Consider the following 14076-nt stretch of genomic DNA (forward strand, 5'->3'; position numbering starts at 1 on the left):
GTTCATTGGATAACATCACTATAGCTTCTATAGATTAACTATTGCCACCCTATTGGTTTCAACTACCTGATGTGTCATATTTCCAGCGATATACAATGTCTTCACGGAGCTCTCCTGGAATGCGAGCTGGGTGATATGTTATCACAATTCTTGTGGAAAAAGTGAATGACCCAGCAGCTGCTTTTTTATAGTTGTCCTATCCATTCTAGTATTATTCACTTCACTCACAGTACTTAGTTCTTTAGAGAACTGTTGCCATCTTGAGAGAGTACCACCACTGTTACATGATAATAACATTCTTATAATACATATAATACAGTGCCTTGCGAAAGTATTCGGCCCCCTTGAACTTTGCAACCTTTTGCCAGATTTCAGGCTTCAAACATAAAGATATAAAACTGTAATTTTTTTGTGAAGAATCAACAACAAGTGGGACACAATCATGAAGTGGAACAAATTTATTGGATATTTAAACTTTGTTAACAAATAAAAATTGAGCGTGCAAAATATTCAGCCCCTTTACTTTCAGTGCAGCAAACTCTCTCCAGAAGTTCAGTGAGGATCTCTGAATGATCCAATGCTGACCTAAATGACTAATGATGATTAATAGAATCCACCTGTGTGTAATCAAGTCTCCGTATAAATGCACCTGCACTGTGATAGTCTCAGAGGTCCGCTTAAAGTGCAGAGAGCATCATGAAGAACAAGGAACACACCAGGCAGGTCCGAGATACTGTTGTGGAGAAATTTAAGGCCGGATTTGGATACAAAAAGATTTCCCAAGCTTTAAACATCCCAAGGAGCACTGTGCAACCGATAATATTGAAATGGAAGGAGTATCAGACCACTGCAAATCTACAAAGACCTGGCCGTCCCTCTAAACTTTCAGCTCATACAAGGAGAAGACTGATCAGAGATGCAGCCAAGAGGCCCATGATCACTCTGGACGAACTGCAGAGATCTACAGCTGAGGTGGGAGACTCTGTCCATAGGACAACAATCAGTCGTATACTGCACAAATCTGGCCTTTATGGAAGAGTGGCAAGAAGAAAGCCATTTCTTAAAGATATCCATAAAAAGTGTAGTTTAAAGTTTGCCACAAGCCACCTAGGAGACACACCAAACATGTGGAAGAAGGTGCTCTGGTCAGATGAAACCAAAATTGAACTTTTTGGCAACAATGCAAAACGTTATGTTTGGCGTAAAAGCAAAACAGCTCATCACCCTGAATACACCATCCCCACTGTCAAACATGGTGGTGGCAGCATCATGGTTTGGGCCTGCTTTTCTTCAGCAGGGACAGGGAAGATGGGAATATGAATGGAGCCAAATACAGGACCATTCTGGAAGAAAACCTGATGGAGTCTGCAAAAGACCTGAGACTGGGACGGAGATTTGTCTTCCAACAAGACAATGATCCAAAACATAAAGCAAAATCTACAATGGAATGGTTCACAAATAAACATATCCAGGTGTTAGAATGGCCAAGTCAAAGTCCAGACCTGAATCCAATCGAGAATTTGTGGAAAGAATTGAAAACTGCTGTTCACAAACGCTTTCCATCCAACCTCACTGAGCTCAAGCTGTTTTGCCAGGAGGAATGGGCAAAAATGTCAGTCTCTCGATGTGAAAAACTGAGAGAGACATACCCCAAGCGACTTACATCTGTAATCGCAGCAAAAGTAGGCGCTACAAAGTATTAACTTAAGGGGGCTGAATAATTTTGCACGCTCAATTTTTCAGTTTTTTATTTGTTAAAAAAGTTTGAAATATTCAATAAATTTCGTTCCACTTCATGATTGTGTCCCACTTGTTGATTCTTCACAAAAAAATTACAGTTTTATATCTTTATGTTTGAAGCCTGAAATGTGGCAAAAGGTTGCAAAGTTCAAGGGGGCCGAATACTTTCGCAAGGCACTGTATATGCTTGATAAAAGTTGTAAAGTATGTTGATTTATATTTTATGATGTATCTATATAACTTTTTTAAGACCATTTTGAAGTTTTTCATGTTGTAATAGGTATACTATTGTTTTTAACCCATGTTTTGTGTCTTTATAATTTTCTATTTTTGTGATAAAATTTGTCTGTTAAACACTAGCTCCGTAAGAGTCAGATACATTTTTTGTCTGTCTTTTCTTTAGAAAATAATTATTTGAACTTACATGGAAGCGCTATGAAAGTAGATATTCATAGAGTAGTGGTAACTGTATTGCTTTTGCAAGGGGGCTAACAAGCCCCATAGGATGGGCATGTGAAAGGTACTTTTTATGGAGACATTGGATGTCTATTAGAACCCCAATGTCTCCCTTGCCCTTCAATGCAGCTATTTATATACAGATTGTGTTTGAATAGCTGCATCTTTGGCCTCACTAGCCGATAAATGAGAGGTATGACCCTGGAAGTAGCATAATACAACCTGCTTCTGGGGTTATTAGTCGCAGGAGGGATCGGGGAACTGATGTTCTGGAAGTTCCCCCTGCTTACTCTGGGGAAACTGTTTCCCACAGTCCTGGGCACCCTGGTGGTACAGGACTTCCTAGTATTACCTATGTGTGTGCCGCCGGCAGGGGGTGTATTTTGTAAAAAAAAGATCAGGCAGTTCTAGAGCATAAAGTGTGTAAATGAGTGTGCTGACCTAAAAAAGAGGTGGGGTAGGCAGCACCTAAACTCTAGAAACAAAAGAGTACAAACATGGAAAGAAAATATAAGTGTGCATCCCCCAAAAAATGTATATACATGTGTAAACTAACGACAAATATATATCTGGATTATAATCAACTGAAATAACACCAAAATACAATGTGACAAATATATTGGTGATAATAAAAATCAATAAAAAAACAGTATATTGGTGATTTCCCAACTAAATCCTGGGGAAAACGTGTAACACAATTCCAATAATTTCTTCTCAAAACGTGACAAGTGAAAGGAAAGTCCAAAACATCAAATTCTTCACCCAGGGATAGGGATAGGTACTGTGGATGGCTTCTTACCAGAAAGAAACTGCTAGCAAGCAACATTACAAAGTATAGTGACGGCGTGGCTCTCCTCAAATCCTACGCATTCTAGAGTTCTAGAGCAGCCCGATCACTTTTACTGGTAAGCCCTTAACCGCTTCTTTTATTTTTATTTTTTCTGTATATTTTCTTTTTATTGAGAAATAAAAGAAGCTTGCAATTCAATAGAAGAAGCTAAAACAGTACCTAGGTAAGAAACAGATCATGCGTGTCCCTTAGTCTAGTCACTAATTCTCCAACAACGACAACAAAGACATTTAAAACAGTTGAGGATATGCAGGTTACATTACAAAAAGGACAATACTGGATTATAGATAGAATTTATTTAAGACCAATGGGTATCAGCATGAGTAATTAAGGTTTATTATAAGGCACTTACAATTAAGTAATAGTTAATGCTCTATATCCAAGTAAATATAGTAATTCTGGACACTTCAACACAGAGAAGCAATAACAAAAGAAAAGAAAAATAGTAAAGCCCCCATAGAGAGTGGGGAAAACAATTTGCTTCAGGGGGTTAAGGCTACTCTAGGAGGAAAAAACTAATGGATTAGTATAGGGTATGTGTTAAAACCCCCTTTGCTGACTCTTAAAGCCGGTATCATGCTCACAGCTACATAGTTACATAGAAGTTATGGTTGAATAAAGACAATAGTCCATCCAGTTTAACCTGTGCAGGTGTGTGTGTGTCAGTGACGATATTCATTTCCCATATCCCTAAATATTGTGTTCTTTGATATGCATGTCCAAGAGTCTTTTAAAAGTATCGATACTCCCCGCTGATACCACCAATTGTGGAAGAGAGTTTCACATTCTTACCGCCCTGACAGTGAAAAACCCCTTACGCAGCTTAACCACTTTACCCTCGCTCACATTGCTGCTACTGCGGCAATGTGGCTCGTTATCGTCCAGCGACGTAGACCTACATCGCTGGACTCCTCCCCTTGTGGGCGGCGCACGCGCGCCGCCGGAGGCTCGCTCCCGCTGTATTCAGTTACAGCGGGAGTCGGGCCAGGGGAGGAGCAGCGGCGATCGCCGCTGCTCTTCCCCGATCGTCGGGGATCTTGTGTGGAAATCCGCCCGCTTGTGTAAACAAAGCGGGCGGATCTCCTAAGTGACAGGCAGGGTCAGATTGCAGGGTTCAGCATAGCTGAACCTGCGATCTGTCCCTGTGTCACTCAGTCACCTCCTCCCACACACGTCAGTAAGCACCAGGCAGGCATACATTAACCCCTCCCTCTCCAATAAAAATTAACCCCTTCCCTGCCAGTGTAATTTTTACAGTAACAGTGCATATGTATAGCACTGATTATTATATTGTAGTAATGTCACTGGTACCCCCAAAAGTGTCAAAAATGTCAGTCAAGGGTCCGATCTGTCTGCCGCAATGTCGCAGTCCCGCAAAAAAAATCGCAGATCGCCGCCATTACTCGTTAAAAAAAAAAACACTAAAAATGACAGAAATCTTTCCCTTAGTTACTAAACGCAATAACTTTTGCGCAAACCAATCAAAATACGCTTTTTGCGATTTTTTTTACCAAAACTTTGTAGCAGAAAACAAATTGGCCTAAAATGATAAAAAAATTTGATTTTTACATTTTTTTGGGGGGAATTGCAGACAAAAAAATGTGAAAAATATTGTTATTTTTTCAAAATTGTCGCTCTTTTTTTGTTTATAGCGCAAAAAGTAAAAATCGCACAGGTGATCAAATACCACCAAAAGAAAGCTCTGTTTGTGGGGAAAAAAGGACATACATTTCATTTGGGTACAGCTTTGCACGACCGCGCAATTTTCCGTTAAAGTAAAACAGTGCCGAATCGCAAAATATGGCCTGGTCAGGAATGGGGTAAAACCTTCCGGTCATAAAGCGGTTAAAAATACGCTCATTGAGAATTTTTTTGTCAAAGACATGTAGCTAAATACATTTTGGCCTAAATATATGACAAAAATTGAATATATTGGATATTTTTTACCTGTCAAAGTAGAAAAATATTGTTATTTTTTCACAATTGTTGCATTTTTTAATTAATATCGCAAAAAATGAAAATCGCACAGGTGATCAAATACCACCAAAAGAAAGCTCTATTTGTGGGAAAAAAAGGACATAAATTTCGTTTGGATATGGCGTTGCATGACCGCGCAATTGTCAGTTAAATTCGCACAATGCCGAATCGCAAAAAGTGGCCTGGACGTAAGACAGCAAAATCCTCCGGTGGTAAAGTTGTTAAGGTTAAACTGCTTCTCCTCTAATCTCATTTTGTGGCCACGTGTCCTCTTGCACTCCCTGAGACCAAATTTTTTTTTTTCTATGCTGAGATCACCATTGAGATATTTGTAAATCGCTATCATGTCCTCTCTCAGGCGTCTCTTCTCCAGGGAGAATAAATTAAGCACTTGTAATAGCTCCTTGAAAATTAAGGTTCTCCAATCCAATTCGTTTAGTTGCCCTTCTTTGGACTCCCTCAAGTTCCAGCACATCCCTTTTGAGGATTGGTGACCAGAACTAGACAGAATATTCCAGTCTGACTGGACACAGGGAGTTGTGGCTCGGCTCCGGTGCCCTCATAGCAAGCTGCTTGGTGTGGGGGCACTCAACAGGAGGGAGGAGCCAGGAGCACCAAAGAGCAGGTAAGTATAACATGTTTGTTATTTTTAACTAGAAAAAAAAAATGAAACTTTTTTCTTATATTTAAAAGAAAATAACAATTATCTTTATATTTATTGACAGGGTGTTTGGGAGTATGGGATAATATAACATGCTGGGACCAAGCTAAGTTTGGAGAAACCGTCACTCAGTCTTGCCCTTTAGTGCTACGACATTTCTTCAGCAAAGATGGTAAGTGACGCACACTGTGACATTATAGAAAGAGTCACAAATCCTTACTCATATTGACTGTAAACCTAGTTTAGAACTGCACAACTCCATGCATAATACATAAGCATTTCTTTACCATTTATTGGTTCAAAATGACAGATAATGAGAAAGCCAGTTAAAAATAGACATGACGAACAGAAAATGAATAGATCTGACACATTGGTTCAAAATTTTTACTAACTGACCAGGCTTATTATATTTTTTATTATTATATTGTTCTTTGAATATATGTTGAGAAAGGTTGTATTGTTAATTGATGTATTTATTTTTCAAACAGATTTTGCTGTTGACAAGAGTTTTAGTTAGTATTGTCACACTTTTGAAGAGAAAGGAGGGGGAAGGTGTATGGCGCTGCCAAAAAATGCTGATGTTTCTATATGTCCAAAAAATAGGTGTTATAGATATATACAATATAAATCACCACTATGAATAAAGTGTCCAGTGCATCCTATGTGTCTTCCTATTGAATGTGCAATACTAAAGGATAATACAACTATATAAATAATAAATATTTGTGCTGAACTGTGAGAAAAGTGGATACAGAATAAGTGAGAATTGGTATGATGAGAAAATTGGATGAAATGTATGAATTAAAAAATAGATAGAAGGGGTGAAATATACAAAATATAAAAATAAATATATAAAATGTAAAAAATATAAAAAATATAAAAAAGTGGATCCACTTAAATTTACAGCCGTAAGAAATAAAACATCAAGTATGACTTAAATGAGGTGCACAATAGGTAGATAAATATTATAGCAGCAATAATACAAGAATAAATAAGTCCGTTACACCTAAGAAAGAACAAATAGTCCCACAATGCAAGAAAATTTCCTAAAAAACTTGGCAAAAAAAAGGTGACTTGAGTGCAGGTGTTTTGATGAAATATTAAAGGTGCTCAGGTATATGGTGACCGTTCAGTGCTCCCCGCACCCCTTGGACCGCACTCACCAGAACTATGTACCCCTGCAGGGGTATCAGGCCTTGACTATAATCCTGGATCTCCTCCACTGACCATCAAAGTGGTTGGGTGGTCCGATTATCTACCCGAATCTTGTGAACCCGGTTCCTTGGTGTTAGGGTCCGAAGGTGTACCGATATATGGGGGAAGAAGGCTCACATAGAGTAGTACTGCTAAGTTTTAAAATACTTTATTGTATATAAAAATTAGGTACTCACAAAGGGAATAGAGGGTAGTGGCATAGAAAGCAATAATAGCGCACTTCCGGGACGCCGTGCGTTCCACAGGGCGGATGTGCGTTCCACTTAGGCGGATGTGACGCGATGACGCTCTACGTACGTTTCGTCGTGATGACGTCTTCAGGAGTGGATCCACTTTTCTCACAGTTCAGCACAAATATTTATTATTTATATAGTTGTATTATCCTTTAGTATTGCACATTCAATAGGAAGACACATAGGATGCACTGGACACTTTATTCATAGTGGTGATTTATATTGTATATATCTATAACACCTATTTTTTGGACATATAGAAACATCAGCATTTTTTGGCAGCGCCATACACCTTCCCCCTCCTTTCTCTTCATTCTCACTATATTCTTAGTAATATAGTATAAAGGTGGGCTGCAGCCAACATTAAATACTAGGAATCTAGAATTATCCTAAGCGCGGATTTGTTTACATTTCATTGTCACACTTTTCATTGTCAGAGAGAGAGTGAATAACAACTGCCACTGATCTTAAAGACCAGTCCCAGATGATGACAGTGACTGACAGCAACAAAAACACTTTATCTGTAGTGTGGGGGATATTCACATCTGTGAGGTTTCATTGGTGTATGCCTTCCCATACCAGCACCCCTGTTTTCTCTTATTTTCTCTTATTTCTAAAAAAACTGAGGGAAAGTCTATAGTAGGGATCGACCGATTATCGGCAAGGCCGATATGTCAAGGACCGATATGCACTTTCCCCGATATATCGAAATCGGCCCCCGGAGGTTACCTATATTGTGGATATTGTTGTGACGTTATTGCGTATGTTGCGCCACACGCCTCCGCGCACTGGGACAGCTTCTGCCTTCTTAGGCCACCTCCCTCAGCCTTGTCTGGAGTCGGGGAGTCTCGGGACAGTGAGTGTACAGTGCAGTGTACAGTGCACACAGTGTGTTTAACAGAGCCGCCACATTCATACACCCACCCACAGCTGCCCGGTGCCAGCCAGCCACCCACACACCCACAGGCCTGTACCAACCAGCCAGCCACAGGCCCTGCCTGTACCAGCTAGCCAGCCACAGGCCCTGGGCCTGTACCAGCCAGCCACCCACCACACAGGGTGCCAGCCAGCCAGCCACCACAGGGTGCCAGCAAGCCACCCACCAAAGGGTGCCAGCCAGCCAGCCACCCACCACAGGGTGCCAGCCAGCCACTCACCACAGGGTGCCAGCCAGCCATCCACCAAAGGGTGCCAGTCAGCCACCCACCAAAGGGTACCAGCCAGCCAGCCACCCACCAAAGGGTGCCAGCCAGCCAGCCACCCACCAAAAGGTGCCAGCCAGCCATCCACCAAAGGGTGCCAGCCACTCATTACCACAGGGTGCCAGCCAGACAGTTTTTTTAAGCCTAAATTCTATTTCCGTAGTGTCTTCCAAATTTTAATGGAGATGGATGCAGATAGAAAAATTAAAAGTGTGGTCTGGGACTATTTCTCATCTCCATCTCCAGGAAAAGCAACAGCAGTGTGCAACACGTGCACAAACAATGTAAGCATGGGATCAATAACTGCAAAAAAACTAAAATACGTCAAATCTTTGGGCCCATCTAAGAGCCGGTTCACATAGGAGCGACCTGTGAAGTCGCGGTGCACAACGTGCACCGCAACCTCGGAGCGGCATGCACAGACTTCATAGCATTGAAGTCAATGCAGGTCGCTCCAGGTCGCCCCAAAGTATTACAGGACCCTTTTTCTAAGTCGGAGCGACTTGTGTCGCTCCTATTAGAACGGGTCCTGTGCTAATCTATGGCAGGCGACCCACGGCGACTTGTCAGGCGACCAGGTCGCCTGACAAGTCGCCCTAGTGTGAACCGGCTCTAAGAGTTCATCATGTTGAATTATATCATTGCAACACAATGAATCACAACAAAATGAATCACAAGGTGAAACATCACTATCCCAGGCAACAATAACAAGTATGTTTCAGAAAAAAAAACAGGTGGCTAAAATTGGATGGAAGATCCCAACTGCTGGACAGAGTAATCACAGAGATGATGGTCACTGATAACCAGCCATTTACAATGGTGTCTGACTCAGGATTTAAGCGGTTGATGTCCATACTTGAGCCAAGGTACACACTGAAGAGTGACAAGTATTATCGAACCGAAATGCTGGGAAAGATTAACCAAAAGGTCGTTGAGAAAGTAAAGGCTATGCTGAAACCAGAGAATGCTGGCAACTCACTCTCATTCACAACTGACTGCTGGTCAGGACAAACAGAATCACTAATAAGTCCTACATGCCACTTTATTGACAGCGAATAGACAAAAAGGCATTTGGTGTTGAATACAAAACTGATGCAAGGATCCCACTTCTAGGCATGCTAGAAGAATGGGGAATCACCAAATACCAAGTGATGCTTGTGCTTCAAGACAGCAGAGCGAACATTGTGAAAGGAATGAGACTTGCTGAAGTGTCAGACCTTAGTTGCATAGCACACACCCTCCAACTTGTGGTAATTGATGGTCTGTCAAACCAGAGAGCTTTGCTTGACAAAATTAGCATGCTGAAGAGGTGCACAGGCCATTTCCACCATTCAATCCTTGCCAAGCAGCGACTGAGGTGCATTCAGAAAGACCTTGGCCTACCCAAAAACATCTTGATTAACACTGTTCCAACACGATGGAACTCAACACTTCACATGCTGCAAAGAATGCTGGAGCAGAAGCGAGCTCTTACCATATATTCAGGTGAATATGGAGGATATTCTTGTCCTACTGCTGTCCAGTGGGACATTGTAGCCAATGTCATTGAGACCCTCCTCCCCATAGAGTAAGTGACACTAGAGGTGAGTCATTATGACTCATCTGTGTCATCTGTCTTGCCATGTGTCAGAGTGCTGAAGATGCTTCTTCAAGAGAATGTAGGACCCAGCACACGTGGCACTTAAACATGTAGGCAGGCCATGTGGGACAGCCTCGCCAAACGTTTTGAGAAGCATGAAGAGAATAAAAATGTTGTGCTTGCATGTCTTTTGGATCCTCGATACAAGAACCATCCTTTCTCTTCTGATGATCTATTGCCCAAGGCAAAACAATGGCTGACAGAAGATATTCAACAGGAGGTTCAGGAGGTTCCTGCTGAAAAGAAAAGTCAAGAAGAGCAGGTTTATAATGTGGAAGAGCAGAATGCTTCAAACAGAGAAAAATGTCCAAAAAGACAATGGACAGAAGAGAAACTTCATTGTGGTCGAATAGATGCCATGTTCAGTGTTTTATTGGCGCCTCATGTGGAGGATTCTTCTGAATCTGCAATAATGAGCCTGGATGATGAACTTCATGTCTATTTGAAGGAACCAGTAATTAACAGAAGAAGTGGTGATCCTCTTCAATGTTCAAAATATCGGCCCATATCGGCCGATACCGATATGCAATTGCCAAAATATCGGTATCAGCAACAAAAACCGATATCGGTAGATCCCTACTTTATAGAGTCACAGACAGCAATAAGATCTGACATACGATATGCTTTAATCCTTCCTCAACCTATTCAAAACAAAAAAAAGTCAGTTTGCATTTAGTTACCTCATGGGTGGGATCCTTTTCTGTAATTAAACTGAACTCTGTTTGCCCAGAACCTCTCTCTGAACTTCTGCTCTGATTCTACTCTGTGTTTTGGCTTTGAGGCACAGTCTGTGCATCTCCTGATGCTGACATTGGCTATCTGTTCAAACCATACCATATGTAATATAAACACAAGGAGGGGGGTTTACTAAAATTGGAGTAGACAGAATCTGGAGGAGCTGTGCGTGGCATCTTTTTGAAACGTAAAATTATTGTAAAGGTAATTAAAGGTAATTTACTAACGGCTCCATGTCAGCACAGCTGGGTTTAGGTACCCCCCCCATGCTTCCAGGACCTTAACTCATTATTTGAGCCCACCGGCAGCCTCAGTGGTCCTCTTTTTTCCTCCTATGTGCAGGACCTAGGTGTGTTCCTCTTCCGGGCTGCTCTAAAGACCCGGCCGTCCGTCCGTCCATGCGTGTGGGTTTAGGTGGGACACGGTCTCTGTTGTACTGTCTAAATGACCCATAATCCAGGGAGCCCGCCTGCTGGTCCTCGGGGCAGCTTTTATCATGAATAACAGCCTTTTCTGGGGTCCGCTAGGTCTATGTGAAGTGGGCAGCCCTGTTGGCAGAGTCTCCTCTAGGTACGTGCACCCACACTGTGCCGGTGTTTATAGTCAGATGGTGGAGGTTGGGTGAGCTAAATTTAAAAATGCTTTGTATCCAAATTAGGGATAGACTGATATGTTTTTTTCAGGGCCGATACCAATATTTGGGTCACAACGTATCGGTATCGGCCGATATGGGTCGATATTTTGTACATTTAACGTTTTGAAAAATAAAGACAATGTTTGACACAAATCTGTTACTGAACATGTTAATTTTTGTTTAATGCTTAAAGGCTGGCTTGCTGGCACCCTGTGGTGGGTGGCTGGCTTGCTGGTACCCTGTGGTGGGTGGCTGGCTTGCTGGCACCCTGCGGAGGGTGGCTGGCTGGCTGGCACCCTGTGGTGGGTGGCTGGCTGGCACCCTGTGGTGGGTGGCTGTCTTTTTGGCACCCTGTGGTGGGTGGCTGGCTTTCTGGCACCCTGTGGTGGGTGACTGGCTGTCTGGCACCCTGTGGTAAGTGGGTGGGTGGCACAGGGGCTGTGGGTGACTGGATGGTACAGGGCCTGTGGGCAGCTGGCTGGTACAGTGCCTGTGGCTGGCTGCTACAGGATCTGTGGGTGGCTGGCTGTCTGGCACCCTGTCTGTGGGTGGCTGGCTGTCTGGTACCCTGTGGTGGCTGGCTGGCTGGCTGGCACCCTGTGGTGGGTGGCTGGCTGGCACCCTGTGGTGGCTATGTAACTGGCACAGGGGCTGTGGGTGGCTGGCTGGCTGGTATAGTGCCTGTGGGTGGCTAGCTGGCTGGCTGGTACAGTGCCTGTGGCTGGCTGGTACAGGGCCTGTGGGTGGCTGGCTGGCTCACTGGTACAGTGCCTGTGGCTGGCTGGCTGGTACAGGGACTGTGGATGTGGGTGGCTGGCTGGCACTGGGCTGCTGTGGGTGAGTGTATGGCTGTGATACACTCCCGCGAGACTAGTCCCGACTCCAGACGATGCTGTCCAAGGAGAGGGAGGCGGCCTAAGAAGGCAGAATGATGTCACAAAAATACCTGCAATATCGGCCAGTTCCGGGGTCAATACTGATATATCTGGGAAAGTGCATATCGTTCCCCGATTTATCGGCCTTGCCGATAATCGGTCTATCCCTAATCCAAATAATGCTGCATTGCCGAGTATTGTTGTGCCTTGCTCCCTGCAGCCGATGTGCATACCCTGCGCTCCCGACTGGGAGAACTCTACATAACAGCTGCACAAAGTACTGCTTTGTCTGTTCACACATGGCATTTCCAAAAAACAACAATATCTCTCCTGCGCTTGAGTGGTATGCGGGAAGGTGAATCTTCTAGGCGGTTTTATGACACAAATGAAGTGGTCTTGCTGCCCCCCTCAGGACCAAGGGTATCCAAAAGGCACTACAAGAAAACAACAAGAGAAGGGCGCACCGACCTTGTGCATTACCACTTAAAAGTTTATTAAAATCAAAGAAGGGTAGTGTACAATATACTCACAAACGTAGCATATGAACAAGCATTTAGGAAATGGGCACCGCTCGCTTCCAGGACACTTCTCTACTACTGGATAGCGTGATGGCGTCCTCAAAACCTGATGTGGCTTACGCGTTTCGAGGGAGGACCCTCTTCCTCGGAGCCAAAATTGCCAAAGAGGCGACAGTATCAGCCTCCCTCTCGCAGTTGTTAACCTTTTAGTACTTATTACCAAGCAAGTTATTTTCAGCACTGTATTTTTTTTTTATTTTTTTTAGCTTCTTTGTTAAGCGGCAGGCAAAACCCTTTGGAATGATTATCTATTCTGGTAATGATCAGCCTCAGAGCTTTCCCAAGCAAAACAGTCCTCTTTTAAAAAGGGCGGTGCTTCTAAACATGACTGTATGAGTCTTGCTTTGTTCAAGCAACCAGAGATGAGTGAGGATGGTGACACTGAACCAGTTGTCACATTCATTAAGCAAGTGGCCAATACACTAAAAGGGGTTGCTTTTTACTCTATGGAAGGGTTATATGTTTTGGCAATGTGCAGTCTCATAGCCTTTCCAGGCAAAACAGCCCTCTTCAGACACGATAAAGAGGAAGACGTGGATGAGCATAACTGTATGAATCCTGCTGTTCAAGCAGTCAGGGATAGAGATGACACCTAACAGAATGTCATGTTTCTTTAAACATGTCATAAATACACTCTAAAGGGTGGTTTCCACTCACCCTTTGAAAGGGGTATCTGCTGTGGCAATGCAAAACAGCTCTCTTCAGAGTTTTGAAAGAGGATGATGCAGGTGGACATGACTGCATGAATACTGCTTTTTCTCTTTCATTCATTGACAGACACTGCTCTCCATATTCAGCCTCACAGTGTTGCCTTGGCCGACAGCCCCCCCCCCCCTCACTTCTGTGGCGAGGAGCTTCTGTTGTCTTGGGAGTGTTACCCACAGGCTTTCGCTGGATTGGTAAGTAAAGGGCCCCCTCCTCTCCTTTCCTGGATGTGGTGTGGTTCTCCTCCCCACTACCCCCGGGTGAGTCTGTGTGCTGGCTTTTCTGCACTTTGCTCTTGTCTTGGGGGAATCGCTGGGGACACTGCTGCCTCTGTGTCTCCTTGGCCTAGGTACCTAGTGGGTGCACTGTCCCCCCTACACCCTCTGCATTTTTACTAGGGGCGGGTGTCCCTTGGGCTTCCTGCTGCAGCTTGCAGCACCTGGGAAATGGGTGACCTGGCATCTGCGGGTCCGCGCTCCACGCTGTTGGACCATCCAGTAATTTAGGCCATGGCTTTGTGGCATACTGGCCAGTCACTGTGTGGGACAGCCCTGGTGAGGGCGGCTGAAATTGCCA

General features: G+C 43.6%; 1 protein-coding gene across 1 annotated transcript in view; it reads left to right on the forward strand.

The window, feature by feature from the left end:
• VIPR2 (vasoactive intestinal peptide receptor 2) overlaps positions 1-14076 on the forward strand; it is a 144878-nt gene that overhangs the window by 53858 nt on the left and 76944 nt on the right. The window contains exon 3 of the mRNA XM_082259459.1: positions 5749-5856. Within this exon, the coding sequence (XP_082115585.1) occupies positions 5749-5856 (108 nt within the window). The remainder of the gene's footprint in view (positions 1-5748; positions 5857-14076) is intronic.

The sequence above is a fragment of the Pelophylax lessonae genome (assembly GCF_965119305.1).
Source record: "Pelophylax lessonae genome assembly, chromosome: 5".
NCBI classification, from domain to species: domain Eukaryota; kingdom Metazoa; phylum Chordata; class Amphibia; order Anura; family Ranidae; genus Pelophylax; species Pelophylax lessonae.